Source organism: Triticum aestivum, chromosome 5A (assembly GCF_018294505.1).
Source record: "Triticum aestivum cultivar Chinese Spring chromosome 5A, IWGSC CS RefSeq v2.1, whole genome shotgun sequence".
Lineage (NCBI taxonomy): Eukaryota > Viridiplantae > Streptophyta > Magnoliopsida > Poales > Poaceae > Triticum > Triticum aestivum.
This window is the reverse complement of record NC_057806.1, coordinates 247,006,735-247,029,257: the sequence shown is the minus strand read 5'-3', so window position 1 is coordinate 247,029,257 and position 22,523 is coordinate 247,006,735. Positions and strand designations below refer to the sequence as shown.

General features: G+C 48.9%; 1 protein-coding gene across 1 annotated transcript; it reads left to right on the top strand.

The window, feature by feature from the left end:
* Positions 1–970: 970 nt before the first annotated feature.
* Positions 971–22,258, top strand: LOC123102898 (chaperone protein ClpC2, chloroplastic). The gene is made up of 10 exons (XM_044524357.1): positions 971–1,175; positions 9,394–9,976; positions 17,673–17,788; positions 17,879–18,001; positions 18,078–18,263; positions 19,209–19,424; positions 19,581–19,798; positions 20,164–20,239; positions 20,319–20,408; positions 20,886–22,258. Exons 2-10 carry the CDS (start codon positions 9,418–9,420, stop codon positions 22,062–22,064), a joined length of 2,763 nt encoding a protein of 920 aa, XP_044380292.1. The 5' UTR covers positions 971–1,175; positions 9,394–9,417; the 3' UTR covers positions 22,065–22,258.
* Positions 22,259–22,523: the final 265 nt, after the last annotated feature.

Below are 22,523 nucleotides of genomic sequence, written 5' to 3'. Positions count from 1 at the left end.
TAGAGGATAGCTGGTGGGGCGCAGCGTTCCCGGCAACAGACTGTGGCGGGAAGCACCGGATCAAAGCTCCATGGTGGCGTGTGTACGAGATAGAGAGAAGGTGAGAGAGCAGGTGGAGCAATGATAAGAAAGCAGAGGAGGCATAGCGCCACCACGACGGCGACAACAATCGAGCGCCGCCCTCGAGCTGCTTCTCTCCATGTCGTTCGCCGTCAATAATTTCTCCTTCGAAATCTTGCTGCCGCCGGGTGTGGAGATGCGGAAGGAGGAGGGGAAAGAAAGAAGATGAGTGCAGCAAGGCCTCACCAATGAGCTGCGGCTGCTCCATATGTCCATCAGGAGGCTTGGTGCGGCGACGGAGGAAATCCATCAACGAGCAGCTCGTCTCTCCCTCTATGCGAGGATGGCGACAAAAAATGGAACGGAAATGATAGTGTCAAGGGGGGAGTGGATAAGGTGGCGGTTGACTTGTCGTGAACGCGCGTTCGCGCGGACGCGTCCCTACGACATACGAACTGGAAACATGACCTAGCAACCAAATGTGCTTCAATATCCGTGCAAATAATCTGACGGCAATCAATGTGTTAGCCCTAGAAACCTAAAAGTCCGACGCCAGATTTTTATCATTTTCGGTAATTAATGAAGCATGTGGGCCTTCATGATCCTTGCTAGTGTTCATTAAAAGGAAGACAATGTAGGAGTATATTCAAATCTTCATTAGCATCATCTCTGCACCAAGACTTGTGCTAGCTGTTAATGTCTCAAATTTTGTTGAACCCAACTGTCTTTTTCTTCCGTCCCAACATTTTACGTGCATCGTATGAACAGTTGCAGATTCTCTTCTCATGAGATGAAAAAAAATAATATCTGAACCGCCAAAGAAATATCTGCCACCATGCTTGGCGGGTAAATTGGTGACTTGTCCAAATCCCCAGCCCTCATAATAATTCAGAAAAAAAAGATACTTGTGGAAACTAAAGGAGAGAGAGAAAAGAATCAGCCAGAATGAGCATGAGGCCAAAACAAAGAAAGGAAAGAGCAATTCTCTTCTCTGGTTGCTTGTTGGGCACCCCCAACCAAGCGACTCCTCTTCTCCCTTCTTATCTCCTTCTCCTTGGAGGAGAAACAAACAGGGCCGCGCTCCTTTCTCTCCCTCTCTCGGTCTCTCATCGCAGGTGAGTAGTTCATCCTCGTGGCTTCCCTCTCTCGATTTCCTCGCTCTTGGTTCCGGTAATCGCTTGTTCTTGGGCGAGGGCTTGATTCTTCAACGCCAATATTTCATCTTTGGAGTGATTATTGGTCATGAAGCCCCTGGGATGTTCTCTTCCCCTTTGTTTTTAGTTCTTATATTCTGGTTAAGGTTGCCCTGGGCGATCTCGCGGCAGCATTAGTTGATTGATGCGGCAGAAAGTTCAAGTGCGCCAGCGATCCTTATCTTTAAACGGACGGGCGAACCGACGGAAATGTTCTTTTCTTCCGCTTGACACTACTCCAACAACAACAAAGCCTTTCAATCCCAAATAAGTTGGTGTAGGCTAGTGTTTTGTGGGTGCAATAGCTACCTTCCACGCACCCTGTCCAATCTTTGGTGATATTTCAGTCCTTTAGATCTTTCATTACGGACTTCTCTCGTGTCAAGTTTGGTCTATCCTTATCTTTCTTGATATTATCAGCATGCCTTAACCATTCGTCATGCACTGACGCTTCTGGAGGCCTGCATTGTATATGCCCAAGCCCTTTCAGACGATGTTGGACAAGATTGACAATACTCCAATCTAGCGATTTTTTTCCTGAGGCAGCCCCTTATTTTGCCAAAGATGCCTTACAAAAGAGCAACTCTAGCAGTGTTGCCATATTGGCAGCCTCCATATCACATATGGAGCAATATGAGGCTGCCGAGCCAAGTGCACACATAGAATCAGCATAAGAGCTTCCTTCATATCATGGGACCCATTCGTCAGTGGGACATATTTTTTTCCCAATCTCTGATACATATATATTCAGTTAAACCTGAGCATGGCGACGAGGGCTTGGATGGCCAGTAGCACGACAGCGAGGGCTTTACAACGGGGTACCGATTGCGACTGTGATTTGGTCGTTGGCGACCCGTTTCCAGTACTGATTTCAGCTTCAGGGTGTCAGTTCCGATGGCGGCAACTCGATTCCGATGGCGATGCTCAAAATCTCCATAGATTCCCCGCTTCTTAAAATTTCAAACATCGTCGTCGATTTCATTCCTCCACGCTTCTCGCCGTAGAGTCGTCGATTTCTTCCCATCTGGTGGAAAAATTATGCTAACCATTTTTGGGACACATATGGTGATCCTTGTGGAAATCCTTATGTGTCTCCCAAAATGGCTGACATAAATTTTACCACCACTTCTCCTCCGAGAACAGCACCTAGTCCGCCGGCTGTTATAGTGGAGGTTGTGATCGGCGAGAAGGGGAGTGGAGGCTGCGGGGCTTTTCATAGCTGCAAGCTGCGACAGTGGAAAAAATTGCGGTAAAATTGCCATGAGCCAGCGCGGGAGGTTGAGGAGGGAGGTGAAACTTCCCTCCCGCATGAGCGGATGGCACGTGCTCCAAACCAACGTCCCCAGCCTAGTCATATTGACGGTTATTATGCCAATTGGCCCGATACTGCTAGAGTTGCTTTAAGAGTATGGAACGGAGGCCATCATCTAACATCATCTCCCCCTCCCCCTCCGTCGCCCCCGCGCGGGAGACCGTGGGGTCCCAACCTTCCGCCGCTGGGCCCCTCCTTCCTGCTCTCCCCTCCCTCGCCGTCGGTGGTCGGCGCCGGGCTAAGCCCGCGCGTGCGATGGAGGCGGCGGAGGCATCGCCCTCTCACCCCGGGCTAGGGATGCGTGAGATCCCCGATCTCAAGGATGAGGCCCCGATCTATGGCAGCGACGCCGATCTAGTCCAGGGCTGTCTCCATGAGCGCGGAGGATGAGGCCCCGATATATGGCAGCGACGCCGATCTGGTCCAGGGCGGTCTTATAACGCCCTCGATGCGGCTATATCTCCCACGTGTCGAAGCACGACTTAGAGGCATAACCGCATTGAAAGCAATGTCGCAAGAGAGGTAATCTTCACACAACCCATGTAATACATAAGGGAAAGAGATACATAGTTGGCTTACAATCGCCACTTCACACTGGATAGATGGCAAAACATATAACAAAACACATGTAGAGCTCAAGGGCATATCATGCACACAATAATCATGGCAAAAATGAAAAATATCTAAATGGAGCAGCAGATCTGACAATTATCTCAACTAGCATACTTCTAACAAAATTTCGGGCATTAAAATGAACTCAAATGAAAATGATGCAATGGAATGAAATGATGTACTCTCTGAGACGAACATTTTGATATGCTATATGCCCAAAACGGAGCTACGGATGCGGAGTTACGACATGATGAATATGGGCATATGAAACATGGAAATCTCGGGGACTTAGTGAAATTATACCTCCGCGAAAAAGTTAACGCGGGATGAGGATATCCGGGATGGGGTGGATCCGGTTCGGGATGGCGCCGTTTGGTTCATCTCCCGGTGGATCTCATCCACCGGGGCGGATCTGGATCTGCACACTTCTCGAGGTGGCGCCGGGCTCTCGCCGGAGAATTGCCGGAACAGGGCGCCGGAGTTTGGGGAGGAGCTGTAGCCGGAGTTCGCCGGAGGCGGCGGGCGAGACCGGAGGGTGCGGCGACCGGCGCGGGTGGCGCTGTGGCCGGCGGCGAGCGCAGCGGCGAGGGGCGAGGGACGGCGAGGTGCCTCGGGTGGCGCGCGGCGCGAAGGAAGGCGGCGGCGAAGCAAGCTGGCGGCCGGTGGAAGGAGCCGCGGCTCGGGCGGGAGGAGAGCCGGGCGTGGGCGGCGGTGTAGAGATGGGCCGGGCGGGCCGGCCTTGGGCCCACAGGGCCGCGGCGGCGCGGGGGAAGAGAGAGGAGGGCGCGGGCGACACATGGCGGCGGCGGATTCGCTGGAGTCGGCGGCGGAGCCGAGGTGGCGTCCTCTGATTGGTGGAGGTGAGGTGGCCGGCGGAGCGGACATGTCCGGGCGGCGCGTGGACGCGTCTGGCGGCGCGAGGGGAAGGATTAGGGTTTCGTCTGCGCGAGAATTTCGGAGGGAGACACATATTTATAGGTAGAGGGAGCTAGGGGAGTCCAAATGAGGTGCGGTTTGCGGCCATGCGATCGTGATCGAACGACCGAGATGATGGAGCAGGTTTAGGTGGGTTTTAGGCCACTTTGGAAGGGTGTTGGGCTGCAACACACACGAGGCCTTTTTGGTCCCTCGGTTAACCGAGGGAGCATCAAACGAAGTCCAAATGGTACGAAACTTGACAGGCGGTCTACCGGTAGTAAACTAAGGCCGCTTGGCAAGTCTTGGTCCAAACCGGAAATGTTTAATCCCCACACACGAGAAAAAGGTAGAAATGACCACCGGAGGAGAACGGAGCGCCGGATTGCAAAACGGATAACGGAAAAAATGCTCGGATGCATGAGACGAACATGTATGCAAATGAAATGCACATGATGACATGATATGCAATGCATGACATGCAAGCAATGACAAGGCAACAACAGCCAATAACTGGACGACACCTGACACATTGGTCTCGGGGCATTACAACACTCCACCACTACGAGAGGATCTCGTCCCGAGATCTAGAATGGCACCGGAGGGAAAACGGAAGAGAAAGAGAAGAGGTAAAACTAAGTTGCTCCTTTGCCAAACGAGTGAAACTAAAGAACCCTGAAAAAGATTAAGCCATATCCAGAAAAGAATACAGCGGAGATGACGAAGCTGAGAACACTCCGTTAGAAAAGAGGAACAAGGAAGAACAACTTCGAGCAGCACTCCGATTGAAAAGAAAAGAAATTGAATAAGAACTTGGTAAGATGAGAGGATACTTGATGAAATCAACAACACACTACCTCCGTAACTATTGAATGAATGGGGCAAGGGAGTAAGAAAGATCTCGGACAGCACTCCGGTTCAAAAGAGATGAAAAAAAACTAGATAACATGAAAGAGCTTGAGAAAAGGGACACAATACTCCGGTTAAAAGGATAAGCACGATCAAAACATGGTCCTGACAATCCGAGAAGATGGGTTGAGGAGAGCAACATCACAATGTCTCCGGAACGAAGGGAAACAAGATCTTGAGAGAGCACGGTTACAACAAATGCTAGAACGGAGTTATTGAAAACCAACAACGAAAAGAATAAGCTTGATATGGTCTTATAGAATACATCTCAAATTATGAGGTGACAACCTGCCACTCACGGGAAGAAGAATTGAATTGATATGGACAAGGAGACGAGAAAGTATTTCACCGGAAGGATAAAGAAGAGCTTGGGTCAAATATAAACACCATGATAGCAACAATCCTCAGGGAAGGCTTTAGGTGAAATATAACCCTATATAACTCCAATGAAGAGATTGATGGACTTAAAATACCTCATTCTTAACAATATGTGAATCATGAAGGATGAGCTCAAATTATCAAGAATGACATAATACCACCTCCAAAGATACGGTAGAAAGAAATCGCACTCACGAATGCAAGATGAAGAATGCTAGAGCTCCTCTGAAAAGAATCTCGATGAACACTTCGAGAAGGAATCAAATCCTTGATGAACCATCATGTAGAACCTCCATGAAGAACTCCGGTAGTAAAAGAAATGATCAATCGAAATGGAGGATGAAAAGAATAAGATTGAAGCCTTGCAATGATTTAAATGGATCTCGCGATGAAATAATTGAGAGAACTTGGAACTCCGGGAAAGAAAGAAGAGCACTTGAAACCCAGAATAAGTATGATGAACCACTCCGGAAAAACAGGAATTGAACAAACTCGATGAAACAAGAATAAGAATTATATTATGCTCGTCCTTCATCAATTAAATTGATGACAAACAATGCATTTGGCACCCTACTTATTCTCGTAGAAAGGATTAAGAGAGATATAGCGCAAACTTGAGAAGGTATTGAACGAATCACCGGAAGGGTTGAAACAACGAATAAATTGATATGGTGACCAAGGAAGAGAACTCTTGAACGGACCACCGTAAGAATTGAAAATGATCGAAGTAGGGGTGCATCACCGGTAAGAATTAGCAAATGAACGAAGGTGCTTGAGAAAAACTAGATACATGAGAACGAAGAGATCAAGAACTGATTAGAGGATATTTGATTGATGCACCGGCAAGATAGGAGAATGATAACTGACAGCTGAGAATGAATAAACCTGAATTGATGGACTCCGGATAACAAACTGAGAAGACTCTTGAATTGCTCTGGATAGGTGAAAAAAATTCTCACGATCAAAACAATTACGAGAGGATGGCAACAAGCTAGAATCACGAATCTTGAAGAGAGTGGAGCAAGATTAAAGAGAAACTCTTCTTCGGTCTTCAAAATCCGAGAATGACGACGAGAAACATCACCAAGAATTATTTAGACACTCCGGAAGAATCAAAACGAAGAGGTTGAGCCAACGATGAAAAGAATTGTGAAAGATCTAGGAGATGGCATTTGACTGATGATAACTCATTCTTACGTCAAACTTTAAAAGGAATTTAGGATAGCTCCGGGAAAATAAGAAGAGTCAGGTAAGATCCTGGGAAAAGACCTGTGGGTTAGGGCCCACTCAAAAGAAACACCGTTGAAATGATTTAAAAGAGAGGTTGCACCGGTTGAATTAAATGACTTGAATGAGATAACATCCTCGAAAGATCTTGAAAGAATCTTGAATGACAAGACGAGCCTTTTTAGAAAATTTGAGCATGCCGGAATAAATGAATAGCGAGAAGTGAATTATTATGAAGTACACCGGTATGAGAAGGCATTGAAATGAGGAAAAAGGGTAAGGTTAACAAAGCTTGACTTGAAACCACCGGAGAAGATAAAAGAAACGAAGAATGATGAACTAGAAGCTTCGTTAGAACCTTCATGAGAATCACCGGATAAGAATTTTGACAGGAAAGGATGGAGAGACTTCACAAGAATGAAAGATACTTGATTAAGACATCTGAGTCCTTAAAGAAACAAAGGGAGGGAGGATGGGAAAAACAAAGGCAACTTGGAGACGGATGAAACAAACAACGTTGAGAAGAAAACCTGAAGTGGCGATTCATGTATTGTGTGAAGTGGCGATTGTAAGCCAACTATGTATCTCTTTCCCTTATGTATTACATGGGTTGTGTGAAGATTACCTCTCTTGCGACATTGCTTTCAATGCGGTTATGCCTCTAAGTCGTGCTTCGACACGTGGGAGATATAGCCGCATCGAGGGCGTTATACGTCTCCATGAGCGCGGCAGCGTGGCGGCCAGCCGGTTCTTAGGGGCGGTCGTGGCAGCAGCCTGGCGATGCTCTGCCTGATCTGGGGCGGAGGCTGCTGGATCCGGGGCGACGGCCCCTAGGTTGGCCTCCTCGTCCGAGCGCGGCGGGGCAGGTGGGCTGCCGGGGATCGGATTGGGCGGCCGGTGTTCCTCCGGCGGTTTCCGCGGCGTCAGATCTGGTGGTTCCCCTCCCTCCTGTTGCCTTTCTTGTCGTCCCGCTGGTTTGCGGCTGTAGGCTCCGGTGATGGTGAGCCCTGGTGGTGTACCTTGGGTCCGGGGGAAACCTTGGCCGGTTTGACTGTTCCAGTGGCGGCGGTGTCCATGGGCATCGCTTTCCTTCATAAAGGCGCGGCCCAATCTACCCACCCTGATCTCATGCCGGGTGAAAACCTACAATCCTCTTCGGTTTTGGCGGCAGTGGCGCTTCACGTCGTGACCTTCCTGAAGGTGTCGTCAGGGGTCTTGGGGCTTGGTTGGGAGTGCAGAGGAATTGCAAGTGGAGGGGATGGGACCAGTGGCAGCAGGTGGTGTTCGCGAAGGAGGTGTGGCGTTGCATCTGACACGTCGACAATGGCGGTTCCCAGCGGCATGGAGCAGCGGGGTTTCGCTGCTGGGCGTGTGTTGATGGACGAGCGCAGGATGGCGGCGTTGTCTCGCGTCGTGGCGGCGTCGACGACAGCTAGACCGGGCAAGGTTGATGCGTCAGTACAGCTCTGAAGATGGATTGGTGGCAGTTGGCGGCGGCGGCCACTGAGTGTGCGCCGGACCGGTGGGTGCTCCATACCCGGCAGGTGGCTTGGTTGGAGCCTCAGGTCTTAGATGTTAGGTTTGGCTGCGAGGTCTATTTGGTATTAGGCTCAGACTATCAGCATCCCTTCATCAATTGGAGTAGCGACAGATTTTGCCTAGACGGTGGCTTCAGTCTTACTGATGTATTACTTTGTAAGATCTTTTGTGAATAATTAATAAAGTGGCTGCATGCATCGCCCAAATGCAGAGGCCGGGGGTCTTCCTCCTTTTCCAAGAAAAAAAAGTATGGAACGGTGGACTAGTATTTTCATTTACAGTGCAAAATAAAGTCCATGATGAAGTGCACGTCTTATTTTATTTCTTCCACTAGGGGTGTGAGGCAGAAAGGGAGTGTGGTTTAGGGTTTTAGGAAAGAACAACAGCCGCCACTTGAAAAAAATTTGAGTCCCCTCGCCTCTGGCTGCCATCTTGGCCTCAGAGTTTTGTGGCTGCCATCTTGGCATTGAGAGATGGCGGGACCTCAGCTCCTTCGTTTTGTGGTCTTCGTTAGGGTCTCTCTAGTGGTGGATGTGGTGTTTTTGTGAATAAAGGTACCGTGGTTCTTTCTCTATCGTGGCGGTGCCATGTGATGAGTTTATGTTATTGATTTGTGTTGTTTTTGTTGGCTTTCTTTCTAGAGTCGGATCCCTTCTTTGACGTTTTGGCAAAGATCTTGCAATTCGAAAACCTGCACCTTTTTTTAGATTGACAACCTGCACTTCTAGGGGATCATCCAGGCCCAAATCCATTCATAACTTACGGCTTCCTATCATCTTTGATGATCGACTCAAGGGGCTTCCAAAAGCATTTATTGGCAATCAAGCTTGTGCGGGTAAACGAGTGGCAGTGTCGCTGCTCCGGTCCAATTGCAGTATCTTTAATAAAACCTTGACTATAGTTCATCTTGCAAAGACTGATACCACGGAGAAGATGTCTCTTAAGAGATTACATTATAATTCTTAGTTGTAGGTGTTACTGTGTAGTTTCTTGGACTTTGGATCCAGAGGATTGTACCTGTGATGGTTGTCGAGTATGAATGAAGTTACATGTGTTTCTCAAAAACAAAAGAAAAAAAGACTTAGGGACGCAAGACGAAGAGGTTAAAGCTAAATAAACATTGACTTGTATCGTTGTTGTACTAAAGTATTTCTATTGTGTTTTTCTCTGAGCATTCAGCTTACTTCTCTTTGAGGATCAAGTATCTAGAATGGTTTCTAACTACTTCTATGCTAACATCTTGCACAGGTTTGGGACAACTTACTTTTGACCATGGCAGGGACCTTAGTCCTGCCGGTTGCTCTTGAGACAACTTTTGCAGGCCGTACAGGCGGTCGGCACTGCAAGTCTCATGGAACCAGGAGGACTCCCTCAATGTTGGCAATGTCATTGAACCGTCCTGTAAGGATGGCAGCATTTGTCGGTCTGAGATCGGTACATAGCTTCTCAGCCGTGCGCTCGTCCAACTTCAGGTCAACAGTTGCATCTTACAGATTCTCTAGACGGGGAAGGCGTGCTTCTTTTGTAACCAGAGCAATGTTCGAGAGGTTTACTGAGAAAGCTATAAAGGTCATAATGCTTGCGCAAGAGGAAGCGAGGCGCCTGGGCCACAACTTTGTCGGAACCGAGCAAGTTCTATTGGGTCTGGTTGGAGAAGGCACTGGTATTGCGGCAAAGGTGCTTAAGTCCATGGGTATAAATCTGAAGGATGCCCGTGTGGAAGTGGAGAAGATCATTGGGAGGGGCAATGGTTTTGTTGCTGTCGAAATACCATTCACACCACGTGCAAAACGTGTTTTAGAGCTTTCATTGGAGGAAGCTCGGCAGCTAGGTATGTCAGTCAAGAGGTCTTTCTATAGTTTGATCCATTTTATTTTATTTCTATGGTTCCTAGGTTACTGCCAGACAAACTGAAACCTAACAAAGGGATAGTTACATCTCTGTTACTGGAACGATTGATGCCTTTTTCTTAGCTAGCTATCAGTTACTCTCTCTGTAAACAAATATAAGAGCGTTTAGATTACTATTTTAGTCATCTAAATGCTTTTATATTTCTTTACGGAGGGAGTACAACTTAAAAGTTTTCAGCAACCAAAACATGAATTCGTTCCATCACTAAGTGTTCCAAGTTGAACTAGCGGCAATTGATATCACTAGGGTTGAATTTGTGACTGATAATGCATATTTGATTATGGTGACCATCGCTCTTTCCATTATGCTTCCATCCAGGATGATTGAAGCGGAGGTAAAGCATGTTCTCTTCACACTTCTAATTGCTACTGCGCTTTTTCATGTTCCTCACCAACTATAAGTCTAAATTTTATCCGTTGGCCGGTTCGCCCACACAATTGGCTAGCTACCTGACTACTTTCATGTAACACCCACAATGCGGCTATATCTCCCACGTGTCGGGGCACGACTTAGAGGCATAGCCGCATGGTAGGCATGTCGCAAGAGGGGTAATCTTTACATATCTCATGTACTGAATAAGAAAGAGATAAAGAGTTGGCTTACAGTTGCCACTTCACACAATATATACATATTCATACATCATCCAAGGTACAAACAAATGTCCGACTACGGAATCAAAATAAAAGAAGACAACTCCAAATGCTAGATCCCCGATCGTCCCAACTGGGCTCCACTACTGATCAACAGGAAACGAAACAAAACAACGATCAAGATCTTCATTGAGCTCCCACTTGAGCTGGGTTGCTTCACCTGCACTGGTATCATCGGCACCTGCAACTATTTGGAAGTATCTGTGAGCCACGAGGACTCAGCAATCTCACACCCGCGAGATCAAGACTATTTAAGCTTATGGGTAGGAAAGGGTAGTGAGGTGGAGCTGCGGCAAGCACTAGCATATATAGTGGCTACCATACGCAAATAAGAGCGAGAAGAGAAGCAACGCACGGTCGAGAAACTACAAGTGATCAAGAAGTGATCCTGAAACTACTTACATTCAAGCATAACACAAGAACCGTGTTCACTTCCCGAACTCCGCCGAGAAGAGATCATCACGGCTACACACGCGATTGGTTCATTTTAATTAAGTTATAAGTGTCAAGTTTTCTACAACTGGATATTAACAAATTCTCATCTGCCCATAACCGCGGGCATGGCTTTCGAAAGTTCAAACCCTGCAGGGGTGTCCCAACTTAGCCCATCACAAGCTCTCACGGTCAACGAAGGATATTCCTTCTCCCAGGAAGACCTGATCAGACTCGGAATCCCGGTTACAAGACATTTCGACAATGGTAAAACAAGACCAGCAAAGCCACCCGATGTGCCGACAAATCTCGATAGGAGTCGCACGTATCTCGTTCTCAGGGCACACCGGATGGGCAAGACGTCGGGTTGGCATAGACCCTGGTTGCCCAGGGGGCGCCGGACATCGCCCAGTTTGAACCAACACTCGGAGGAGCACTGGCCCGGGGGTTCAAAATAAAAATGACCCTCGAGTCTGCAGAACCCAAGGGAAAAAGGCTTAGGTGGCAAATGGTAACACCGGAAACAACCATCGCATAAGCAACCCGAAGAAGCAACACCGGAAAGAAGCAAACAACATAGTAAACAACCATCGCATAAGCATGGCATGATGCACAACCAAGTATGATGCATGTCCGGTTTAATGAGGCATGGCATGGCAAAGTGCACAAACAATACTAACACCACATTCAAGTTATTTAGTTCGATCTCGTTTATGTACCCAACAATATTAAATGTTGATTAACATGGCAAGAGGTGAAGCATGAGTAAAATACACCGCTAGGCATTTTAAATGAGGCCGGAAACATCAAACAACAATTCCGGTAAATCCCCATATGCATTTAGCAAACAACAATTTAAATGAGGCCGCAAACAACAATTTAAACATTCTTGGTGTTGTTATCATGATGCGGATGACATACGCAAGTTTATGCAAGTTTTATGAAAATATTGATAAGAGCATTATGAAGCATTTGTCACCGTGGTGGAAAGAAAGGGTGCCACGGCGACGAATCCGAAAATGATGCCACGGCAACATGTCGGTTCCGGTAGCTCATGGAGATACTGGTGCAAAAGGAAAAGTGACGGAAGCGTGTCAAAAGATGGTGGGGTGGTCCCGGTAACCGGGTGTCCCACGAGACGACGGTATGGCAACAGGGAACATGCAAGAAACACGTCGGACACGGTGCACACGCGAGCATTTCATACAACACACAACATTCGTTCACGCGCGTCGTCTCGGTGGTTATACCTTTGAAGCGTGCATTTCGGGCGGAACGAGTTCGTAGTGGAAGTAGTCGTTCACGGGTCGTCGAGGGAAGTAGTGGTTCACGTTCGCTTTGGGAGAGGTACTTGACGAATCCAAGGTTTCCGGGGGCGACGGTAGTAGAACTTCGCGAATCCGAGTTCTTCGGAGGTCGTCATCGAACTTGGTCAAATACACGATGTGGGTAGACGTTCACTCGACGGCCTTCGACGACGGTAGTTGTACACGGGTCTTCGGCCACGGAAGTAGTCGTACACGTTTTCGTAGAGGTTCGGGGTCAACGACACGGAACTTGACGTCCACGGGGTCTTTGCGGGTCGACGGTAGTGGTTCACGTTTTGTAGCCGGTCGAGTCATCGGTGGAGGAACTTGGCGGTCCATGTAGTCGAACTTGGTGCATCCGAATGGTACTGGGTGAATCCCCGTAGTCGAACTTGGTGGCCTTGACGAACCGAAGTGGTAGTAGGCAAAAAAACACGGTCACGGTAGTCCCCGGAGATGTAGTCTCGTGTGCGGAACTTGACGGGTCAGGAGACCTCGGGAAGGAAGAAGCTCGGTTCATGCCAAGGTCTCGGAGGGGCCAGCCATGGCGTTCCTGATAGGCGGGCAGGGCAGCGCAGACTTCTGGAGGACCATGGGCGCGCGAGGAGGCAAGATGGTGTGGCGGCAGCGCAGGAACGGCGGCTCCGGCGTGGGGCTGCCGGGATCTCGTCGGAGACATGGCCAGAGGCGGGCGGCGCGGCTTCCTAAGGAGCCTAGGGTGGCCATGTAGGAGAGGGAGGCGCAGGCAGGAGGAGGCGTTGAGGCGGACGGGTGAGGCGACGGCCACGGCGGCGCTGGCCGCCGGCATCAGGCCGTGTGGCCCGTGGGCAAGCAGCGAGGGCGAGGAGGCAGCCCCAGGCACGGGGAGGCAGCAAGGCGCTGGGTCGCGCGTGGGGTGGCCTTCCTGATGGAGCTCGGCGGCGGCATGGGATGCGCGGCGGCGAGGGTAACTCGCGGTGGTGGCGGCAAGGGGATCGAGGACGAGGAGCTCCTCTCCTGGGTGTGGCGGCGCTGTGTGGGAATGAGGGAGAGGACGAGGGGATCGGGGAGATGGGGGTTGCGAGGGAGATGGGGATCGGGCGTGCGGTTCCCTGGTGACGGCGCTAGGAGGAGGCAGGGGAAGTTGGGGATCGATCAGATGGGCTCTCCCCCTGGCGCTAGGGTTACGGGGGAGTGGGCCTTGGGCCAAATTGGGCTGCGGGCTCCCTTCTCTCTTTCTCTCTTCTCTTTTTATTTTCTTAGCAGAAAACAATTAAGGAGAAGAAAAGGAAAGAGGAAGGTTAGGGAAAGAATTTGAGTACGCAGATAAATTTCCCGGACTCGCAAAAATACGAGGAATTTGACAAAAATGGCCTGAGGATTTTTAGAGGAAGTAAAATCCACACGCGTTGGATTTAACTCGGCAAGTTTGAATTTTGAAACCCATTCGAATGAACTCCAAATGGGTTGAAATTATAGGAGGTGACCCTACACAATAGATGTGATTTATGGGCAGATTTGGGACATTAATGGAGAAAGTAAAATTGCAACCCAATTTGCAATTTAACTTAAAAGGTCGAAAAGAAAGGATAGGAGGTTGAGTCGGGTAAGGGAAGAGTTGAAGAGTAGTGCAATTGTGTTATGGGTGATTCCAAGTTAACGGAATATTTTATAATAGCTCCCTAAATATTAGGAGGATATGTTATGAAGAGAACTCACCATGTGAATTCCCTCGATTTAAATGGATCAAAGATCCATGCCATTTATTTAGTTGAGTTAAAAAAAAGACATGATGGCATGATGACATGATGCAATGCACATGATGCAATGATGAATGCAACAAGCAAAAAAAAAATCACACAATGAATCTCGGAAACCCTGGAAGGCATCTGAAGCTCCGGTCTTGGGGCATCACATTTCAGTTACAACTTAAAAGTATTTTTGTTTTGAGAAAATCTGAAAGCCTTTCGTCTCGATAGATACAAGAGGTTATTTACAAGCCTATGACTAGGCCTATGACAAGCACAACAACTCAACAAGCACCACACCCCTATGAGCTATCTTCTGCCCATAGTGACGCTTGGAGCTAGCCTCTCCCGCTGTAGCCCGTAACTATGCTTCTGCAGGATGGTATTGGGCAGCAAGGTGATGCAGGGCCTCTCCCTGTTGAGGATGGCAGCATTTTGCTGCTTCTAAAATCCACCAACTATGAGCATTAGGCATGGCGTAGTGCAGTCAACGGCCAGTTACTGAGTCGCCACCAGCCAACGAAGTTGTCTCCAGCTATCAGTAAACATACAAGTCTTGGACAATCTGTAGGATTTGCCATTGGTTAAGTGATCCAGGCTGATCCAGCTGGAACAGACACCACAATGACTGTGACTCATAATTTAATTTTTGCTACAGCAGCCATTCTATGAATTCACACTCTCCTCATTCCCATTATGCTGTTTTCTGAAGGGATTGTAGTTGAACTCACCAACATATGCTTTAGTGCATCGTATTATGTTGACACTTGCACTTGCTAAAGTGCTATTTCATCGTTCTTCTACATGAACTAAAAGTCTAAATTTTAAATTTATAAGGGGATACATGGATGTACTTTTATCATGCACTTCATTATTTTGGTTTCCCAATATATAGTTTTTCAATAATGGACATCCTTGTATTCCTTATGTGAATTCTTCCCTCTGTTTTCATGATGTGGTTGGTAGAAACTAGGGTTCTACCGGGTCTAGGGCGGAGATTGTAAGGGAAGGAGGGGGCTGGACGTGGGCGATCTCGCGGTCGCCGGCGGCTAGGCGCCGTCGTGCGCGAGGGAAGAGGCGTTGGCGTTGGCAGGAGGCGGCTAGGGTTAGGTCTCCTGGCTCCCTTCGGGAAGCCGAGCAAATAATGATTGCTTCTTGCTTAATCTCAAAACGGGTCCTTACATGAGTTTATATAATCCTCCTAATGATATAATTGGGCTAAGCCCCTAACACGATAAGATAACTGGGTCGGGCCCCTATGTGCCTGGCTGTAATATATGCCGCTCATAACATTTCTCCCCGCCTGCACAAACAGCTCATCCTCGAGCTGGAAGGCGGGAAAGCGCTTTGCGGAACTCCTCGAGGTGAACAGCCGTCACCAAACACCTTCGCGGCAACTGGGGCGTGCAGGTCGCCGAGCCCGGCGGCGGCGGCTTCCTCCTCCATGTAGTCCGCAACCTCCAGGTAGAAGAGACGCGAGTAGACGTGGCCGGGCACGTAGGGCTCGTCTCAGTTGAAGCACAACCCTTGGCGGCGACGCTCGAGCAGCTCGGCCGAGGTGAGCCGGCGGAACGGGCGCGCCGCGGTCGCGGCGAGGGGTGCCGCGGAAGCCTGAGCAGGCCAACCTTGCGCGGGAACATCCGGCCAGGGTGGCGACCCAGCGGCCCTGTACGGTGATGCCTGCTGGATGGCCACCGCGTGACGCTCGAACGCGCGTGCGTAATACATGGCCGTCTGAAGGTCCTGGGGTCCCTGCAGTTCCACGTCCACGTGGATATGATCTGGCAGACCGCCAACAAAGAGCTTGGCCCGCTGGCGAGACGTCACGTCGGGCGCGTGGCACGCCAGGGCCTGAAAGCGGTCGGTGAAGTCCTGCACCCTAGAGGTGAAGGGGAGGCGGCCCAACTCCGCCAGCCGGCTCCCGCATATCGGCGTCCGAAGCGAAGGAGGCAGAGCTCGCGAGAACGCTCCCATGGGGGCATGCCGCCCTCGTCCTGCTCGAGGGCGTAGTACCACGTCTGTGCGGCACCCGGAGGTGATAAGAGAGCCAGGTGCGGTCCGACACGAGCATCCGTTGCCCTCGGAAGAACTGCTCGCATTGGTTGAGCCAGTTGAGGGGGTCCTCGGTGCCGTCGTAGGTGGCGAAGTCGAGCTTGGCGAAGCGCGGCGGGGTCGGAGTCGGACCCCCGTGGGCGTGCGGCTCGGCGGTACGGGGCAGCGAAGAGAATGATGCCGGGTTGGTGGGCACCGGGGGTCCCCCGTGAAACGGCGGTCCCGCGCGGCCAGCGTAGGCACCCGCGGAGCCGGAGGGCCCGCCGTACTGCAGGGTGGGCGCCGGCTGTTCCCCGGCCATAGTGTAGGCCGGCTGTGGCGTCGACCCGGCCAACCAGGCCAGAAGCGGTGACGGTGAGGGTGGGAACCGGATCTGCTGGATCGGAACACCCGCCGGCATGGTCGTCGCCAGCCCGATGCTGAGCGGCGGGGGTGCCTGGGGCTGCAGTGGCTGCTGCATGGGCGTGACGGACGCGGCGGGATGAAGCTGCAGCTACTGCTGCATGTGGGCGACGGGCGTGGCGGGAGCCGCGAGGGCCGTCGATGGCCACTGCGGCTAGATGGGGGTGCTGGCGGGGGGCGGCTGCAGCGGCAGCGGCTGCTGCATGGGGGGCGTCATGAGAACCGGCGACAGCCACTGCGGGGTGGTGGCGGGCGGCGGCTGCAGCGGCCCAGCGAACGCCGCGGAGGCTGCCGAGTGCGGCGAGTAACACGGCAGGGCCGGCGGACTGGTGGCGGCAGCCGGCAGCGGGGGTGGCGGAGGCCTGTAGGGGCTGGCCAAGTACAGCCGGATCTCCTGGACCGCTGCAACGAGAGCGTGAAGGACCCCGGTGACCTCCTCCGGGGTGTAGATGGCGGTGGAGGGCACTGGCAGCTGGGCGGTGGGGGCGCTGGAGGTGGGGACCAGTGGCGCGGGTGGGGAGGACAGCGGCGCGGTGGAGAGGGCCAGCGGCGCGGTGGAGAGGATTGGTGGCACGGTGGTGATGTGGGCAGTGGTGGGGTGGGCGGTGGTGCAGACATGATCGGAACCGAGCTATCTAATACCAAATTGGTAGAAACTAGGGTTCTACCGGGTCTAGGGCGGAGATTGTAGGGGAAGGAGGGGGCTGGATGTGGGCGATCTCGCGGTCGCTGGCGGCTGGGCGCCGTCGTGCGCGAGGGAAGAGGTGGTGGCGTTGGCAGGAGGCGGCTAGGGTTAGGTCTGCCGGCTCCCTTCGGGAAGCCGAGCAAATAATGATTGCTTCTTGCTTAATCTTAAAACGGGTCCTTACATGAGTTTATATAATTGGGCTAAGCCCCTAACACGATAAGATAACTGGGCCAGGCCCCTAACCGCCTGGCTGTAATATATGCCGCTCATAACAGTGGTGCATCTGTTTTGTCATTACATTTGAACAAACTGCTTAGAAGGTTCCTGTTTACTGGAGCTGATACCCTCATCTTTCCAGGACACAACTATATTGGGTCCGAGCACTTGCTTCTTGGATTGCTTCGTGAGGGGGAAGGGGTGGCAGCTCGCGTACTTGAGTCTCTTGGTGCTGACCCCAGCAATATTCGTACCCAGGTAAGCTATATCTGAGATTGCGGTCTCTTTGAAAAGCAAGTCTTTTTTTCTTCCTTTTATCTTGTTTTCACAAATGTTATGCATCTATAGGTTGTCCGGATGATTGGTGAGACAACAGAAGCTGTTGGTGCTGGAGTTGGGGGAGGGAGCAGTGGTAACAAGATGCCGACACTTGAGGAGTATGGGACTAATTTAACAAAATTAGCCGAGGAGGTAATATTTTCATTTTACTACGACAGAATAGGTGCTAGTTCAGGCCTCTAATTGTTAAGTCCAATAATATCTGTAGGGAAAGCTAGATCCTGTTGTTGGGAGGGAACCACAGATTGAACGCGTCGTACAAATTTTGGGCAGAAGAACCAAGAACAATCCCTGCTTAATTGGAGAACCGGGTGTTGGGAAAACAGCTATTGCAGAAGGGCTTGCTCAACGCATTTCTAGTGGCGATGTGCCTGAGACGATAGAGGGGAAGAAGGTATACCTTGGTGCTTTAATGCAGTTGTATACCTTGTTGCAATTCTTATATGTTGATCCTAATATTTGCTCTGTTAATTGATTCTGGCATTCCTGTGAAGTGTTCACCCAGTAGATTAGGTGTATGGCTCTCATTGTATTTCTACTACGTTTGATTACTGCCTTGTGTTTGGTTTATCCATGCTGTTCTGCTTGAGCTTGTACCTTACTATGACAAATCATATTTTTCTTTTAGTGGAAAACATAATTTTCGAGCAAGTGTATATCCAATTTCTTTAATTATCTATGCTGATGCACAGACTTACAAGCAAAATTGCAGAACTTGTGTGCACGTCTTTTGGACAAATAATAAGGGTAACATGTGCAATTAACTCCACTGGCTGGTGTATGCAATCAACCCCACTGGCTAGTGTATGCAATCAACTCCACTGGCTGGTTCATAGAGCTAAGAGGAAATGATAGAAAAGACTTACCAGCATGGTTTAACTCCTTCATTTAAGCACATGCCTTAGTTGTATTCTCTTCTTTTGGGCATAATGCCTTGTCATAGCTAGATAGTAGATGGTCTTTTTTAAGTTATGTATATTCATACAAACTACAATTTCCTTTTAATCACAGTAGGGAAACCTACTGTTTTCTTCACACACAAAAAACCGTATGAAATCAGCTTCACAATTGGTTAATGACACAAAGGAAAATTATAAATAATTATGTGTTCAAAAATTACTTACGTGCGATATCTGTTATGTGTGCAAATTAGGGGCCATAGTCCCAACTTCCAAGGTCCATGCCCCGCAATCTGCACCAGTCAGATGTGGACCTTTTGAGACTACGATCCTTATTTGTACTATACTTCATACTTGTCACTTTTTGTGTGTGTGTGTGTTCCTGCATTGTTTTGAAAAGATTGGAAGGAAATGATCATCTTCGAAACCATTTACTACAGGTCATTACCCTTGATATGGGACTTCTTGTTGCTGGTACGAAATACCGTGGAGAATTTGAAGAACGGTTGAAGAAACTGATGGAAGAAATCAAACAGAGCGATGAGATAATTCTCTTCATCGATGAAGTTCACACCCTCATAGGAGCAGGAGCCGCCGAAGGTGCTATTGATGCTGCTAATATTTTAAAGCCAGCTTTAGCAAGAGGAGAACTACAGGTATGTCGATGAGATTACTTGGCACCGTATTGGGACACAGGGCTAACAATCTGCTTTCTTATGCTAAACATTTCTAGTGCCTGGTATTATTCCATCAAGCTGAATCTGTAGTTTCTTTTGCTTTTACTGAACCTTTTTTACAACTAACCTTCTCAGTGTATTGGAGCCACCACGCTTGATGAATACAGGAAGCATGTTGAGAAAGATCCAGCATTAGAAAGACGTTTCCAGCCAGTAAAGGTACCGGAACCATCAGTTGATGAGACCATAGAAATTCTCAGAGGGCTCCGGGAGCGATATGAGATCCATCATAAACTTCGTTACACTGATGATTCTTTGATTGCAGCTGCTAAGCTATCTTATCAATATATCAGGTATGTGAACTATGAGATAGAGTCTATCACCTTAGCTGGTCATGCTAATATTACAATACAACTTACCAAGTAGTTTATGATACAAAATGAACCTGTGCTGCAACCAAAATGTGGCTGAGATTCCGAATTAAAAGGTCAAATTTTTGTTGACAGTTAATAGCTTAACATAACCATCAGAGTCTACAACATCAATACTTAGAAAACCAAATGAGGAGCATATATGCTCTGTAATGTGATGTATGATATTCTCAGGCTTCAAAAACATTGCAGAGAAAAATTATACTATGTTTCTTGTCCGAATCTCATATACAACTTGGCTGCTATCCTGTATCCTTTTAATATCTGGCGAATTGTTTTGTTTGCAGTGATCGTTTCCTCCCAGATAAAGCAATTGATTTGATTGATGAAGCAGGTTCACGTGTTAGGCTTCGACATGCCCAGGTAGAGAATGTGTTTAAATGTTGGCCTTTTCTATTTTCTGCATGCCCCGCACAAAATCTAAACAGAATCACTTATGTAGGTTCCTGAGGAAGCCAGAGAGCTTGACAAGGAGCTTAAGCAAATAACGAAAGATAAAAATGAAGCTGTCCGTGGCCAGGATTTTGAGAAGGTATCAGCCTACGGTGGACTACTATATTTTGAATTCTCTTAATGCTGATAGAGCAACCCAACTGTTTAAAAACTTCATGTGGGATGTTAATCCACCATATTTAACTTGTTTAGAGTGTTCATTGATATAATTGGAAGATGACATGTAATTTCATAGTATGATCTAGGCGTTCTTGTCGGTGCGGTCGGTCTCAGTTGATGATAAAAAATGTTTGTCATACTTCTGACATTAAATAGTTATCACTGCAAGTAAATTATTACTAGTGTCCTTGAACCTGCCTTTTCTCTAGCATAAAAACCGCACTAGTGTATGTTTATTCTATTCATGTGGGTTGATGATCTCAACTTTCTGGATGCCAACCACCATATATCTGCACTTTCTTTGATATAGATGCTAACTAATAGTTGCTATTAATATATTCCCTTTATCGAAAAAAAACTAATGGTTGCTGTGCCTGTTGCAATGTTATGCCATTAGGCTGGAGAGTTGCGAGATCGTGAAATGGAATTGAAGGCCCAGATAACAGCCTTGATTGACAAGAGCAAGGAGATGAACAAAGCAGAGACTGAGTCGGGAGAGACGGGGCCGATGGTGCATGAATCAGATATCCAGCACATTGTGTCATCATGGACTGGTATTCCAGTGGAGAAAGTCTCGACTGACGAATCTGATAAACTTCTTAAGATGGAAGAGACATTGCATAAGCGTGTCATCGGCCAAGACGAGGCTGTGAAAGCAATAAGTCGGTCTGTTCGCCGTGCTCGTGTGGGCCTCAAGAGCCCCAACAGACCAATTGCGAGCTTCATTTTTGCAGGTCCCACTGGTGTTGGGAAATCAGAGCTTGCAAAGACTCTGGCATCATATTACTTCGGCTCTGAAGAAGCCATGATCCGGCTGGATATGAGTGAGTTCATGGAGAGGCACACTGTGTCCAAGTTGATCGGTTCACCACCAGGCTATGTGGGATACACTGAAGGTGGGCAGCTGACGGAGGCGGTTCGACGGCGGCCATACAGCGTTGTGCTTTTTGATGAGATTGAGAAGGCACATCCGGATGTGTTCAACATGATGCTCCAGATCCTGGAAGACGGAAGGTTAACCGACAGCAAGGGGAGAACAGTGGACTTCAAGAACACGCTCCTGATAATGACATCAAATGTTGGGAGCAGCGTGATTGAGAAGGGGGGGAGGAAGATCGGGTTCGACCTCGACTCGGACGAGAAGGACAGCAGCTATGGCAGGATCAAGAGCTTGGTGATCGAGGAGATGAAGCAGTACTTCCGACCAGAGTTTCTCAACCGTCTGGACGAGATGATCGTCTTCAGACAGCTGACCAAGCTGGAAGTCAAAGAGATCGCGGACATAATGCTGCAGGAGGTTTTCACCAGGCTCAAGACCAAGGACATCAACCTGCAGGTGACGGAGAAGTTCAAGGAGCGGGTCGTGGACGAAGGGTACAACCCTAGCTACGGAGCGCGGCCGCTGAGGAGGGCCATCATGAGGCTCCTGGAGGACAGCCTCGCGGAGAAGATTTTGGGCGGGGAGGTCAAGGAGGGCGACTCTGTCATCGTTGATGTGGACCCGGAGGGGAAAGTCATTGTGCTGAATGGCGAGAGCGGACTGCCGGAGCTTCCAACCCCGGCGGTCGCTGTTTAGTTGTTGGTACTGTATAGAATACGTAGAAGATTGTTAAGCATATATATACAATACAGCGTTTTCATTTCCTTCCAGCACATATCTCTTCATAGGTGCGGCAGTCAGGTCAGGTGTATATAATTCTATAACTGTATGTATAAAATATACAGTAATATGCATATATAATTTAAGGGGAAAGGAAACATTGCTGGCTTTGGCTCTTGATTGATCCACTCAAGTGCATTGCTCCTGAGCAGTTCAGACACTGATTCCTGCTCGAGTTTTTCTTTTTCTTTTTTGTGAAATACTCCCTCTGTGTCAAAACACCCTTATATTAAGGGACGGAGGGAGTAGGCACCAGTGATGTTCTTGGAAACCGCTTCTTGCGTGGAATCCAGGTGCTTCAAATAGGGTGCATTTGCTCTTATCCTCTCTACAGTTTTTTGTATTGTAAACTGCGTAAAGATGGGAGTAAATCAA